The 17,077-nt window shown below is 38.0% G+C and overlaps 1 protein-coding gene across 1 annotated transcript in view; it reads left to right on the top strand.

Moving 5' to 3' along the window:
- The first annotated feature begins 3,436 nt into the window (after nucleotides 1–3,436).
- The window catches only part of LOC127629018 (pleckstrin homology domain-containing family A member 7-like), a 155,604-nt gene continuing 141,963 nt past the window's right edge, over nucleotides 3,437–17,077 (top strand). Inside the window, 3 exon segments of the mRNA XM_052106064.1 lie at nucleotides 3,437–3,618; nucleotides 3,721–3,797; nucleotides 3,981–4,038. Of these exon segments, the coding sequence (XP_051962024.1) occupies nucleotides 3,536–3,618; nucleotides 3,721–3,797; nucleotides 3,981–4,038 (218 nt within the window). The 5' untranslated portion in view covers nucleotides 3,437–3,535.

Raw genomic sequence — 17,077 nt, forward strand, 5'->3', positions numbered from 1 at the left:
TTTTGCTTAAAAATGGCTTGTTCTATGTATAAGTATAGGCCGACAGTATATCATACAGTTTGTTCTACAGTATAAGGTTAACCGTCAACTGTCAGCCACTACAAACTCTGTAGGTGGCTATAAATAGCATGGGCTAGTGGAAGGATAATCAACTGTTGTTGCATTTGGATTGTTTCTTTTGTTGTGACTCTGCCCTGCCCTAGCAAGATGTTTGGCCAGGTGTGTTTCTATTGTTATTGGTAGGAATGCATGGGAGAGTCTCTAGGTACAGTATGTGACAGTTTTGTGTCAGAGATACTGTATTTCATACTATGAGAAGTAATGGCACGTTTGGTTTCATAAGGTGGTGCATCCTTGTCCAACTATTAGCTCATGCGCAGGTGTCCATTTACCAGCTATGGAGAGTTAGTTAAGTCAGTTAATTCTGAAAAAAGGAAAACCTAATAAACCTTTTACATTAGCAATGTGTATGCCATTCAACTGTCTAGACAATGCAGTATATACATTAATAAAATTAGCAGTTTTGTCATACTTGTGTTGAGGCCGAAGCAGTGGGAATTTACAAATGGATACCCTTCAGAGAACTTGACTTTCTAAAGATGTCTAGGAAAGGAGGACAGAATGATTGTTTCTCAGTCTGATCTTTTTGCAGGGACAGACAGGGTGAGCCTGACTAAAATAACCACTCACCCTGTATTGTTGTACTTATTGAAATCATTGTCTACTGTTCAAAACAAACAAAAAACAAAAAAACAGATGAAGAAAATGTAAGTTCTGTGAGCATAATAAATGTCTAATACTAATACTAAAGTAGCTTTAATATAAATCTATAACTAGACTGTCAGTTCCCTTAAAAACATACATACCATACATACCCACTTTCTTAGGTCTTATTTAGTTCTGTGTAGTCTCACGAAGTTCTGTGTTTGTTTTTATGTTGTTTTATGTAGCACCATGGTCCTGGAAGAACGTTGTTTTGTTTCACTGTGTACTGTACTAGCTGTATATGGCTGAAATGACAATAAAAACCACTTGAGCATATACATGTATTTATTTATATAAGGGAACCACTTGACCATATACATGTATTTATTTATATAAGGGAACTGCTTGCCCATATACATGTATTTATTTATATAAGGGAACCACTTGACCATATACATGTATTTATTTATATAAGGGAACTGCTTGCCCATATACATGTATTTATTTATATAAGGGAACTGCTTGCCCATATACATGTATTTATTTATATAAGGGAACTGCTTGCCCATATACATGTATTTATTTATATAAGGGAACCACTTGACCATATACATGTATTTATTTATATAAGGGAACTGCTTGCCCATATACATGTATTTATTTATATAAGGGAACTGCTTGCCCATATACATGTATTTATGTATACAAGGGAACCACTTGACCATATACAGTGGATATAAAAAGTCTACACACCCCTGTTAAAATGCCAGGTATTTGTGATGTAAACGAATGAGACAAAGATAAATCATGTCAGAACTTTTTCCACTTTTAATGTGACCAATAATGTGAACAATTCAATTGAAAAACAAACTGAAATCTTCGTGGGGGAAAATTTAAATTAAAAACCTTACAATAACCTGGTTGCATAAGTGTGCACACCCTCTTATAACTGGGGATGTGGCTGTGTTCAGAATTAACCAATCACATTCAAACTCATGTTAAATAGAAGTCATTACACAGCTGCCATCATTTAAAGTGACTCTGATTAATCTCAAATAAAGTTCAGCTGTTCCAGTAGGATTTTCCTGACATTTTCTTAGTTACATCTCAGAGCAAAAGCCATGGTCTGCAGAGAGCTTCCAAAGCATGAGAGGGATCTCATTGTTGAAAGATATCAGTCAGGAGAAGGGTACAAAAGAATTTCCAAAGCATTAGATATACCATAGAACACAGTGAAGACAGGCATCATCAAGTGGAGAAAATATGGCACAACAGAGACATTAACAAGAACTGGACGTTCCTCCTAAATTGATGAAAAGACGAGAAGAACTGGTCAGGGAGGCTTCCAAGAGGCCTACAGCAACATTAAAGGAACTGCAGGAATTTCTGGCAAGCACTGGCTGTGTGCTACATGTGACAACAATCTCCCGTATTCTTCATATGAATGGGCTATGGGGTAGGGTGGCAAGACGTTAGCCTTTTCTTACTAAGAAAAACATCCAAACCCGGCTGAAGTTTGCAAAAACAAACATCAAGTCTCCCAAAAGTACGTGAGAAAATGTGTTCTGGTCTGATGAAACCAAGGTTGAACTTTTTGGCCATAATTCCAAAAGGTATGTTTGGTGCAAAAACAACACTGCACATCACCCAAAGAACACCATACCCACAGTGAAGCATGGTGGCGGCAACATAAATCATGCTTTGGGGCTGTTTTTCTTCAGCTGGAACCGGGGCCTTAGACAGGGTGGATGGAATTAAGATACCAGGCAATGTTGGCACAAAACCTTCAGGCATCCGTTAGAAAGCTGAAGATGTAGATTGAAGTTCACCTTTCAGCACGACAACGACCCAAAGCACACATCCAAATCCACAAAAGCATGGCTTCACCAGAAGAAGATTAATGTTTTAGAATGGCCCAGCCAGAGCCCAGACCTGAATCCAATTGATCATCTGTGGGGTGATCTGAAGAGGGCTGTGCACAAAGATGTCCTCGCAATCTGACAGATTTGGAGCACTTTTGCAAAGAAGATTGGGCAAATATTAACACGTCAAGATGTGCTATGCTAATAGACTCCTACCCAAAAAGAGTGAAATAAAATCAAAGTGGTGGTTTTTCCCCTCAAAGATTTCAGTTTGTTTTTCAATTGAATTGTTCACGTTATAGGTCACATTAAAGGTGGAAAGAGTTCTGACATGATTTATCTTTGTCATTCTTTTACATCATAAAAACCTGGATTTTAACAGGGGTGTGTAGACTTTTTATATTCACGATACAAGTATGTGTATATAAGGGAACCACTTGACCATATGTGTGTGTGTGTATAAGGGAATTGACTGTCCAGTTTATATATATATATATATATAATGCCAACCAACATTTGTCCCACAAAAAAAAAAAAAATAGTGTTGTGGGATAAATGTTGTCAAACCTGAATACAGACCCTGAGGTCTGTTATATTCAAAGTAGTAAAAGAGCAGCGTTTCAGAACGTGCGAGTGACTCGATGTGGACTTCGGAAATGTTGATCTTTCCAGGTTTTAAAGTGTGACTTAAATCTGTGAACACAAGCAAGAAGTTCATACAGCATTGTCTTCTGTCAGAATAACCGGTGGAATTTCGTGTGCGACATCTGTGCACTGGCAGCATCAACACCCCGCCTGATCAATGATCCCCTGCCCTTATTCTTTTCTGTCGGCTTATAAACTGGGACAAAGACTTTCTTCTCAAGTTTGGCCTGCCCCTTTAACAGCAGTGCAACCCTAGTGGCGATTATCGGACCGTCCGGTTCTCTGGAAACTCTGCGACGCAGCTCTCACTTTAAACGGGGATCATGGCGGCTCCGCTCGGGCGGGATACACTACCTGATCACTGGTCCTACGGAGTATGCAGGGATGGGAGGGTCTTTTTCATCAAGTGAGCAACTATACACAAGGTTTAATCGCGATACTGATGAATGTATTTATCAGAAATCCGCACCTTTGCGATGGGTCTCGTAACAGGTGTTTCTTTTTTCAGCGACAAAACTCACAACACTACTTGGCTTCATCCCCGCACTGGCGAACCTGTCAACTCCGGACACATGATTCGATCAGGTACGGAAAAATCAAAATGCTTGCACTGTGTGCGATGAAAACTTTCATCGGATCCCGCTTTAAGTGTGTTTAAAGTGAGGAGGTGAAAACACGTCCTCTGCATAATTGATGGGCTACTTTCTGTTTCGTTAGAAACTTGCTGCGCCTTAATAGAGTTTTCTACAAATATTTTTCTCCCTCCAGATTTACCGCGGGGATGGGAAGAAGGTTTCACCGAGGAAGGCGCAAGCTACTTTATAAAGTAAGCCATAGTACATTCCTGTTTGTCCTTGTGGGACCGCGGAGGATGCGAATGCAACTGCAAAGCCCTCCCCAACATGCTCACTCATGCCTCCCTCAGTGATCAAGTGTAGTGTCGGGTCTGTGCACTCTTCACCTGTATATTGAGAGTATACTTCGATTTGATACGTGAAGGCTCATGATTACTGCTGATTTGCAATTGTGTATACTGTAGATCCATTCGTTGTCATTAAAAGATAGTCAGGACCTCAGTGACATCAGACACCATCCATCCATCCAAATTCTAAAACATTACACAAAGGCATTATTGTGAAATAATTGCTTGAATAACAGAGATAAAAGCAAATAGAGTATTCTCTTTTAAATTAGAGGAACTTAAAATCACTTCTATCAGGAAGACTTGCAGATTTGAGTGAAATGTAAGATGACATTTATTTGATGAATATAAAACAGAAATGTAATGTCTCTCTTTGGCGTAAGCCCCATCTGGTGGTCCGAAGAAGTTGTTCTCGGAACATTCATATCCTGCCGGAGATGGGAGGCAGGGGCGAGGAGCCTACCCCTGTGCAGGATGGGACTCAACTGGTGGCGGTTGGGTGGTGGAGGTTGCCATGTTAGTGCACTGAAACAGTAATGTGATTGTGAGCAGACATATAAAGCATTGGCTTATATGTGATTGGCTAGGAGTTACCAAGCTAATGAAGCGACGATGTACAGCTGTTAGTCTTTCCACTAGAACTACGCTGCGCTTACATTTCCATATATAATGCTTCCCTAGATAATGCTGTACAGATGCATTAAATACATTTGTATTAATGAGCTGGCTCTTGCTCAGAAACATGATTTCCCTTGGAACCTGTAGATTCTAATTCAGACTCTCAACTGTTAAAATAATTTTATTGTCTAAAGTAAAAGAAATGCATTATGCCAAAACTTCATAATCACTTTAAGATGTTTTTTAAATGTATTTATTTTCAATCTACCATTACTTTGAATAATTAGAGATTCGGTAGAATTTAGAGAATGACAAAATACCACAATTGCTTATTACTGGCACCAGCATTGCATTTTTAGTGCTTTGTCTGTCTACCTTACTCAAATGACATTTAGATGCAGTATATATAGATTACAGCTGATAATGGCATGTAAATCAATTTGATCTAACAAGGTATTTGGTAAAAACAAAGAGCGCGTAAATGTAAGCCAGGACAGTTGGCAAAATCCTTCATCATTATCTCTGCAGCAAGGTTGGTTGATTGAATCCCATGATGCTTTGAGTGGAAATTCCGATTGAGCGTAAATGATCGATGTTATGTCGTAACGCAGCATTAAAAATGACAAATGATCACAGAATTATAGCAAGCTGATATTTTTCTTCCTTACCTATCTGATAAGGATTATGAATTTCAGGATGATGGTCAAATATCGCAAATATAGACGCATTTTATTTATTTTGTTGAGCCTTTATCCATTGATGGAAGAACCTGAGCAGACTAACATGAAAAGCTATTAGTGCCTTCACAGCTGTAAAGTTGGACATGTTTTGAGAACTTTAGATAATTATGTTTATTTTAAAGTATATTTTGAGTATAGTCAGAACCTGAAGAGTTTGTTGTACCAAGATGTACTTGCTGAAGATACAGAGGATGTCCAGACAGCAGGATGCTTGTGTATTAAAAGACTGTCATACTGCAGTTTTTCGGATAAAATACAATTATTTTGCGGGAGATGAACATGTAGTAAGCTCAATTATTCCAAAGCTTTTTCAAACAGATGTTCCTAATCAATCGTTCTGTAGACAGCCGATGAAAGAAGCAGCATCTGCGACTGGAGAGCTGTGCTTTGCGAGTGGTTTCTGATCATAACATTGCTGTTTTAGATAAAACTTTAGCTTCACTTGATTATTAGGGTAACCATTAACTGCACACATTGTCTGGGAAATGTTTAAGACATCTTACATCATTTAAACAGCAAGAATCTAACCGCACGACATGCAAGCATTGACTGCCTATACACAAAACGCCAACCAATTGCACTTTCGCTAGCCAACCGGAAATTCCGGCCACTTTGCGAAATACAGTGGTCTCGCTGAGAATATTGTGGATCGAGTGCACTGAAATGTTTACAGTCACCCAACATGGGAGCCAGGCAGCCCATGACCTCTCTCTGGTCACTTAATGGAGGAAATAAAGGGCACTGCCCAGCAGGACTGGATGGGTCTTCCCATTAAAATTCTCCTCATGTATATCAATGTGCAGGATTTTAACCCTCCCCATTTAGCTTATGTTGTTTCCTCTCTGTCTGTACGTGTGTGTGTGTGTGCGCATATATGCCCGTGTGATGACAGAGATGTATTGCACGATCACACACTCAATTTATGGTGATCTGACTCCAAAGTCACTTTACCCATTTAGCTTCACTAACCAGAAGTCTACACCCATCATCATTGCCAAGGTATCTGGCCCTTCACTGTCCTTCACTGAATGATCTGTTCCACATGACATTTAGATGCTTCATACCACATTAGAACATTTGTGAATTTGCCTGACAGATTATTTGTTTGTGAGAAACATTGCACTTTACTTCTAATAACACTATAAGTAGTCCCAAACAAGCAGCAGGAGCAAGTGAGAGCCAATGTGAAATTATTAGATAAAATTTCGTAGCGTCCGTTCCTTCTTTAACACAATAGCCATGCAGTGATTTGCTGCAGGACTGCAGTGAAGAGAATGTTTTCTTGTGGCTTAATTTCAGTGTTTGCTTTTGAGAGGCCCTGAATTCATTCAGCAAAGTAAATATAAAGAGCATGATCCTACTGTGATGTACTATGAATTGGAAGTGCAGTTGAGGATTGCCCCGCTACTGCAGTTTGTGAACCTAAGCTGTTTCACATTTGTGATGTAAAGTTTGATAAAACATTTTCTGATGCCAAAAAACATGACAATCACCCGTTATCTCAATTCTTCTCTCATGTAGCTTGTGCGATACAAAGTGCATTACGGCCTTGCTCTCGGTTTTGCATCTAAATAGCACCGATTTCCCATAAAGATGTTTATTTTTTAGTTCAATGCTCCATTGTTGTCTACCCAGCAAAATACATCTCGACAAAGCTGCTATAGTGTTTTAAAGGTCGCAGAAAATTATTTTAGAAATGTTATTGCTGACAGTTTTATTGTGGGCCATGTGAATGGGCTCATTGTGCATCTGGGCACCGTCAAATAATAACCAGTGCAGCTCTGAGACCGTAGAGAGATAAATGCCAAGACTGTAAAATGATGTACTTATTTGTTGGCTAAATTATATTATAGTTTTTGTTTTGATCCAGGACTTTGATGCTGGACATTTGTCTTTGTGTCATTTAGTGTTAACAGGGTTACAAAGGGGGCAGAATATAATTTTAGGTCAAGAATGCTAGAACAGAGAAAGGTAGGCCTATTTCTCCCTTTTTTAGGTATGGTGAAGGTGTGGCTTCCCATCCATTAATCTGCCAATTTTGTGGTTTCAATTGCATGGTTTACTACAGTATGTGGATTATTTGGTTCAGTTATGCCAACGATGTTCCCAAGACAGATGTTAGTGGCTGTGTGTACTTACTTTACCCCTCACTTCAGACTTGTTAAGAGAGATTATGTTTATATTTCTTTACCATCCTCCTGTAGTTTTATATATCAACATTTATGCCAGGAGATTGTAAATTGTGTACAGTAAATTATGGGATGTTACAGTATGCACAGCAGAAGAGAAAGAGTGATGCTTCGACTGTCCTTGAGACAAAGCACATTTGCGTTACATTAGCCACTCTAGGGCCCAATCATTTTTCTGCTGATGTGATTATTAGTTTTGTGGTTAATGGGCTCTGCATCCTGCATACTGTATTATTATTATCCAAGGTGGATTTGATGTATTGCTGACTTGGGATATGCCAAACATTTAATGTATCCCATACAAGTTTATATAGATAATGGATTTATGTCTGTTCATCTAATTACGAGCTATGAAAGGGGAGAAAGGTTATGAGATGTTCCCACTCATTTCCAGCAGCAAAGAGGCACGGGTTCTCCATCTCTGTATTCAAGTCCCTTTAAGGCCAGTTACTTCACTCAGCCAGTTTTTTTCTGGCAGCTGTAGTAATGCAACTACTGTACAGCTCCTATTTGCTTGAATAGGAAAAGACAGGAATCGCTAAAACTACTGTTCGAGATTACGTTCACAATAAACACTTTTCAAATCAGGAATAAAATCAAACAGTTCTTATTCTTTAGCTGAAATTACACCAATTTTTTCAGACTGGTCCAACTAATGCACATGTACAGATGATTCCTCTGTCAAAAATGAAATTGGCTCTTTGAGCGTAAGACAGAACTTCCATTCCTGGCCATTTCCTTGTCACCATATTGAGCATTATGATTTCTCCCATTAATTTTTATGTGAGTGATCCATCTCTTCCTTTTATATGTGTCTGACTCTGTTCAGGAGACTGAAGCTGGATTCCTAGGTGACCTTTATATGACATTACTGGTCGGTTGTGACAAATTATCTTAGATCCTGAAAGGTCAGCTTAGTGTGTGGAATGACAATTGAACTCTGTGGACATCAGAAAGTTTTGGCTGACTCATAAAGAGTCAAGGTGTTTCATCTCTGTAACCTGCACTGGGGTTTCAGAATGTGAATGGCAGGAATTCTCAGCAGGCCTCCACCTCAGACTGGACGATCAGACGTGTGAGGAATAGCGTTTGTGTGGAGGTGTGGTTTCCGCTCTATGTCTGTCTCACTTCAGCAGTTTTTCAATAGGGTCCTGGGTCAGTGTTGTTCATTAGAGTGACAGTCTGTCCTTCCTCTCACCAAGGGCTCATATTGGCAGGTTCACAGATGAGAGATCTTTACTAGGACACTGCGATTGCACTGTTCCTAATTGTACTGCATACTGCGGTATCCTGGGGTCAGATCATAGCCATAGCAGGCCTTGGTCAGGTAGCTTATGAATTAATATTTTGCTGTATTTCAAAATTCTCATGATTACATCAGTTGTTACTGTGGAGATGAGCACTTGAATGTTGGAGTGTAATCTGGAGGAATTTCATTTGCTTCAGAGGATAGCCGTCACATGTTTGTGACCTCCTGGTTTGTTGTGGGAATTATGCTAAAGAGTTAGTTTACTCAAAAATAAAAAAATGTCACCATCAGGTCATTCCACACAAATCTGTGGCACACAAAATTAGATGTTTTGAAGAATGTTCACGCTGCTCTTTTCCGTACAACAAAAGTAGATGGTGATTTATACTGTCAAGCTTTGAAAATTAGTCTATAATCATTAAAGAGACAGTTCACTCAAAAATGTATATTCTCTCATCATTTACTCACCCTCATGCCAACCCAGATGTGCATGACTTTCTTACATCAGCAGAACACAAACAAAGATTTTTAGATTAATTTCTCAGCCCTGTAGGACCATGCAAGTGAATGGTGATCAGACATTTTGTAGCCCAAAAATCACATAAAATCACACCACCATTTGCGGTCAGTGTCTGTCGATGGCACCCTGCTACGACTCCGGAGTATGCTCAAAATTCTACAGCACCACAGAGCACAACTTACATAGTTTTCCATTAAATTCAACCCAAATCATTATCATAGATTATTTACTGTAGATTATTTACATAGATTATTTACTGTAGCCATCACTGGATGATAATTGTGTATATGTATTTTGCATGCAGCCTACACAATGTATTGTCTAAGTATGCCTTTTTGTGGTTTGACAGCTTGAATGAAGCCTGTTCAAGGCTACATACAGAGAAATTGCATAAATGTCGGCATTTCAAATTGTTTAGTTTGTGTAGTTATTACATCGGTTTCACACACTAACTTCTTGAAGTTCAAAAACCTTTGTAACTTAGTGTATATTACTAGATTCACATCTTTGGACTGCCACCTGCACCACATCAACGCTTCCTTCAGTATTAAGTAAATTACATGTTAAATCACCCCCTTGTGGTCTCCCAAAGCTATTACGTCAAACTACATTAAACGGAAAAGCCAACTGACAGTGTATAGGAATGCTCACAAATTAGGTTTATAATTTTAATGACGATATTTTATGACATTCCTACTGATTTTTTTATTAGTATTGGATTAAAGGTTCTCTAACAAACCAGGTAGTGCTTTCCTGATGAATGTTACTGAATCGTCAAATCAGGTATCAATTTCCTCATGAATATAAATTAATCTTCCCACTGCCATCCTATGTTTTGGAAATGTTCAACCTGATGCAACGCATCTTGAGGTGCCATGTTTGAATGCGCACATGCTTGAGTGAGATTTAAGAGATTTGGTAGAGGGGAAGTTTTCGAGAATAATGACCTGATTTCTGTCTGTTCATTACACAAAGTTATCATATGGGCTCAGAAGACTTGAAATATAGTGCAAGTCATTGTCTTTGTGTCATTTTGTGTTAACGGGGCTGAATCTACTTTTCTGATGTCCTTTTTTGGGCTAGTGTTTGAGGAGCACATGAATAAAGTGTTTTAGTCAGATTGGGAGAATAAATGTAAAAGTTGATTAAGTGGGCTGTCTCTATAGTAACTGTTCAGACTCTGTAGCTGTTTACTGTAGCAGAAGCTAAATAGATTTTTTTTTATTATTTAAAATGACATGCACCCCAGTGGTCATAAATATATAGAAACATAAAAAACACAAAACACACATGTGCACACAATTTATACATTTAAACCTAGAGATCCCTCTCCACTACCCCTCCACGAGAGGCTTCCAAAAAGGCCAAATATCTGCCCAATTTCCTATCAAATAACTCCATGTTGCCCAGCCTTCTATATGTCATCCCCTCAAATGCTGCAACCCTGCCCATCTCTGTGCACCACTCCCGAAACAAGGGCACTCCAGCCGACTTCCATCCCCAAAGGATGATCTGTCTTCCGATCATAACACCAGCCAGGACCCAATTCTTTATGCAACCATCCCCTATATTAATGACCATCCCATCGCCTAGAGCAAAATGAAATTTAAGTGCCCAATTCATCACGCATTAAACTCTGAACCCTCAACCAAAATTCTTGGATCTTAACACAAAACATGGGTTTAAATTTCTGATTGGCATCGCCAGCAGGTGGGTGTGTCATTAAGACCAAGCCTATAGAATCTAGCGGGGGTCCAATGCTAACTAGATTATTAATATCAGACAGGTTTTCACTTAATTGGAAGGGCCATTGTGTCAGTTCTGCCATTGGTTAGTTCAGTGTTTTCTCTCACAACATGATTCCTGGGATATTGAAGTAGAATTGGTTCTAGCTGCAAGCTTTAGTTATTCAGTGGATGGTGGCAGGGTAATGGATCTTAGTCAGGGTAGACTCTGATGAAAACAAGGCAGTGAAGATTATACATACTGTCTGTTCACTAGGTTTTAATGTCATAAGTCACGTCTTAATGTAGTAGTTCTTTGTATACTGGAATGTTTTGGAAAAGACATATTTGAATGACCACTGTACACAGCATTACAACCTGTTGGACGGTCTGCACATCTCACAACCTTGTTTTCATTCACATTGAATTATATATGGTGTTTGAGGAGCCCACTCTCCTTACTCCTTTCTCTCACTTCACTGCTCATCCAACTGCCTGCACTCAGGCCAAGTATGAATGTCACTGCCGTGACAACAGCCAGTTGCTTGTGCTGCAGGTTTTTGGAAATTCAGAGGAAGGAACACAATGGCGTGACTGTTGAGTGTGGCCGGTTGTAGTAAATTCAAACTCATTTACATGTGCACTGATAAAAAAAAAGAGTAACCTCCACTTGGGAATACATATTTACACATGAGTAAATTTTTTATTTTATTTATTTGTTTTAGAACTTGTATTTACCCCCTTTGCTCATCCTAGCAACTTAGCACAAGTTAAAAGTTTGCCTCGTGTTATAGGGAGTAATGTGGTTTCCCCAGTTTTTCTTCTCAAAATGTCAGTGGATACTTAAAGAAGTCAGTCTGCACTGAATTTGTTAAATTCTATAGCTCCCCAAAGGCACTGAGACACAATGGTGTTCTATTGGGACAATATATTTTTTGTCATTTGGGTTTACATCCCACTGGAGCCACAGTGGAAGTGTTGTATTTCCATGAGACTGTAGCCGTAAATTGACTGCCTACAGAGAATCAGATTATCAAACACCAGGTCTTTGGTAGAATCTCAGTATATGGTATTTTTACCTCAATCTCTCTTTTGCTTCAGAGATACACTTTTGGTTTGTTCTCACCACCCCCAATCTGTGGTTCTCTGAACGGTTCAGTCTTCTGTCTCCTGCTGTTCTTGGAGCACAGTGAGTTAATTAACCGTGAGATGTTTCAGTAGAGTGGATGCGAAAACACTTTTAATGTTGATTAAACGGGATGGATTTCCCTAAAGGCACCATCTCCTAACATCGTCAGTGGACTAGCATTTGTGCCAAACCAGCAACTGTTCCTGGGTTGATGTGTTTTAAGCTGTCCCATACCTTGATTTCAGAAGCAAAGCATACTCATCCTGGAAATTTCCTTTGACTTCTTATTTTCTGATGGTATAAAGTATTGCTACATTACCTGCTGTCAGGTAACTTTTAAATATATGGAGACACACTCTTCTTACAGAACAGTGCCTTCTGCCTTTTATAGCTGGCATTTTAATGTATTTCAACATAGTGACCAACTAGGATGGTCCAGACATTCCTGAGTTTCTATACTGTTCAGAATTCAAAGTAAATTATGTCTTAGATTTGAGAGGCATTTGTTTTCTCTGCACAAGTTTCCTGTTATTATTTCTGGGAGGACTGACATTCTGACAGTGCCATATTGAGTTTCTAAATTAACTCTTTTGTTTTAAGGGATTTGTTTAGTTGCTGAAAATTGATTTATTATAGATATTTCTCCTGCAGGATCAACAGCAGGGATGAAGAGATGTGTTGAGGAGAATCTAACCATGAAACAATATCACAGCATTGCATAATAGCAGAGCATCATTGTATATAGTAAACCACAAGGCATGTTTTTAGAGCATTCATATCAAAATAAGTTTTCCCTGAGGACCATTAATACATTTTTTTTTTTTTTTTTTTTTTCCAGAAACATAATTATGTTTTCATGACCATTTTTTACTGTCTCTATTACCTTTTAGAATTAAAGAGCCAGTGTTTTACTGCTGTACTTTTAAGACATCCATGTACATTTTCTCTCCATATCTAAAATGACTAACAGCCCTGCTGTGCAGCTTACCAGGAGATGTTGGCTTTCAGCTTGGTTCAATATAGTTGGCACTGCCTGATCCTTCATTTAAAACATCTTTGCAAAGCCTGCATTACATTGTGGCAGGTTCACAATACATGCTGCAAGTTACATGCTGAAATGTGCAGCACAAACTAAAGTAATAGTGCACTCAAAAATTAACATTCTGGCATCATTTACTAACCCTCGTGTAATTCCGAACTCGTATGACTTTCTACCTTTCATTTTGAAGTAGGGCTGCACAAATAATCAAATAAATAATCAAAATTACAATTACAGTTAACTAATCGTAAAAAGTGTCAATTATAGCAGTTCATGTATGTTTACTCAAGTTGCGTCAAAATGTTCTGTTTAATTAGGTTGTCTTGGGAAAGCCAACCTTCTGATATACTATTTAAACGTATGTTTTATTAGGGCCCAAGCACTGAAAGTGCGAGGCCCTGATGTTCTTCTAAAGATTATTATTATTTTTATTAGGGCCCGAGCACTGGAAGTGCTAAAGCCCTATTTGTTTTGGAATGTTTTTTCACAATTATTATTATTCTTAATTTTATTTTTAATGCATTCACATGTTTATAAGGCATTCATCATACTTGAAAACACAAGAAACTTCACACACTTCAGACCTGCGTAAAATCAAAAAGTTATGTAGTGTTTAGGCTTTGGTGTGGTCGAGGAGCTCTACAGCACCTCCAAACGCAGGCAATGGTTGAGTTGAAGTTGCTCAGATGTGCTCAAGATTTGGTATGGTTACCTCTCTCAACGTGTTAGACAAAGTTTACTTGTTTGTATTTTACTCTGCCCAACAGGAAGTCAGCCATGTTGGATGGAATGTGGGATTTTCCCATTGTGTTTTGATTGGCCTACGTTGGCTCAAATCTTATGATAGTTTACACATACATTTGTCTTAGGGCATCTTTTGATTTGATATTGCAATTCAGCATAGACGTGCCTCATCGGTTCCACAATACGCCCTAGTTCATACATGCTTATTACATTTTTCAAAACTATTGAAACTTGGCATACCCATCAAAGTTTGGCAAGATTTTATTATTCTTTTGTCATTTGTCTTGGGTGTGGCCAGTGGACTCCATAGCGCCCCCTAACATTTTGAATGAGTTTATCGCTGTGGTTGCCACATAATTTGTCTGATATTCTGATATGAAGTTTTATAGACAGATATATCAGATAGACAGATATATCTCCCATTGGCTTGTATTAGATCTGCTCAACAGGAAGTCGGCCATTTTGGTTTGCTTGTAAAATGCATGATCTGGAATTTGAAACACTCTTCCTAGGGGACTTATGTGACAGGCACCAAATTTGGCCAACATCATGCCAAGACATTGAAGATGCTAAATTGCGAACTGATTTTTTATATATCGAACGGTTTTGCCATGGCGAGGAGATACATTTATGGTGAAAAATTAGAAACAGGAAGTGCTCATATCTTCGCCGTGCATCATGTGATTTAGATCAAAATTGAGATTTATACTTGGTATTGGGGTCTGATCACATGGATGTGACTATTGTGGGGTCACCAACTGGCAGCAGGAAGTGTAACACTTTTTATAGACTTTGAAGCAATTCAGGTAAAAATGAGAGTGCTATTCCAAACTTGTTTAAAATAATGTCAGGACAATGGTGATGTGAAATTGGTAAGGATTTATATATCTTTTATAATGTTGCCATGGCAACACATTGAATGCTATTATTCCTTTCTTTATATATTAGGTGTGTTTTGAGGCACTTTGAATGTTTATATTTACTTGACATTTGGCACACACATCAGAGTTGTTAACCATTAGGGCTGGGCAAATGTTCACATGGTGGTAAAGTGTGTTGTCTGTTTTGCCCCCTTTAAAATATGCATTTTTGGGATGGTCTGTAGCACACCTTTTTTACAGTCTCTATACTTAGTAGATATATAGATCTCATCAAGCCGGACAACTTCGCGCTGACAGTCTTAAGCTCTGCCCAACAGGAAGTCGGCCAGGAAGTGGGAATAACTTGGTCATGCTTGGTCTGATCAGCTTCAAATTGTGAATGGTTACAAATGGGCCATTTCTGATTACACCAACATGGCAATTATGTGGCAGACACTGTATTCAGTTATACAATTTTATATGTTATAGAAACATGGTTATGTTTTTGAAAATGTAAAATGAATTGCTTGTGTAAATGTGTACTGAAATATACTGGCATAACTTGTGCACTGGTAGTATATTTAGATGTAATTTTCTTGTACACATGATCAATCAATGTTCCATTTTCAGAGGTAGGTTCTTTGACACACTGAACATAGCCTTTGTTTGCCATCAATGTAGACATTGTGTGTGTCTTCAATTCATCAAGATTCTAATCACCTATTAAAAATATATTATCTGACATATTGTTTAATGTATTGCAGTTTGGTAATATATTTTTGAAACAAAGATAAGCGATATTGTGGTGGTCTGTAAATGACAACTATGATTATATCAAATTTGTTGAGTTGACATATTATGTACTCTGTTAACATTGGGAATGTCCAAAATATTGTAAACATTATTAGTTCTTCAGTATATACCAACACCACCATGTTTTTGGTGTCGAATTGAGTTTAACAGAGGGTTGCCTGTACTATAAGCAAAACAACGTGGTGCACTGTGAAATTGGTAGCCTTCAAAGCAAGTGGATTCACTTGATATGTTTGCAGGCAGCTATGTCTCTGTTACAGCTATACAGTTATAATTATATAATTGGATTGAAGCCGTTAAATCTAGCAAATTGCAGTGTAAACCCTGAACATTCATTAGGAAAATTGAAAAAGATTTCACGCTTACTCCTCCGTTAGTAGACTTTGTTCGCTCCATGTAATTTTTGTGTTCTCTCGATTGTTGTTTGCTTGCACTAATGTTATAAATGCAGCACTGGCCCGATCGGGCAAGTGACAGTTATATCAACTGGCCTGAATCTTTCTCACACTGGCCCCGGGCCATTGGACAGTCCTTATTGTTGAGCCCTGATATAAATATATATATATACAATTTTATATTTTATATTTATTTGCTGAAAAGCCCTCATATAACAATAACTCATTATATAATTATACATAGTTATCTTTAAATATAAATAAATTATATATATAATATGATTATATATATATATATATATATATCATATTATATATATATATATATGCTGATAGCCCTTATATATATAATATGATATATAATTATATATAGTATATATATATATATATATATATATATATGATATATAATATGATATATATTCAGATAATTAAAATGCTTTACATTCCTGTAGCAGAAGAGTTAATCATTGATAAGACGATTCAAAAAGCGGCTTTAAAATTCAATGTATTGTTTACTAACATATTATTGATCATAAGTCAATCATTGGCACACAGTTCACAGCAATCCATTTCGCAAGTGAATTTGTCAATCAGTTGGAGATTTACTACGAGGGCTTGTTTAAGGGCCCAGTCAATTTACACCTACGTTAGACGTCTCGGGTGTGTTGCATCATAAACATAAAATGTTTAGTTCACTGTGTCAAGTTAAATATAGTTTAATACTAAATCTTTAAAGATCCCTTAGATCGCATTTGCGCTCCTTCGAGTGTTTGGGACGCAAGAACCTAACGCATGTTTGTGTTGTTCTACCTACTGAAGTGTTTTCTTCACTGTATAAACTGCGCGTTGCTCATACAGCTGAAATTTCACTTACTGCCCACTGGAGTAAACAGGTGGTACTACAAGCTTGCATTTCTCAG

This window comes from Xyrauchen texanus, chromosome 1 (assembly GCF_025860055.1).
Source record: "Xyrauchen texanus isolate HMW12.3.18 chromosome 1, RBS_HiC_50CHRs, whole genome shotgun sequence".
NCBI lineage: Eukaryota > Metazoa > Chordata > Actinopteri > Cypriniformes > Catostomidae > Xyrauchen > Xyrauchen texanus.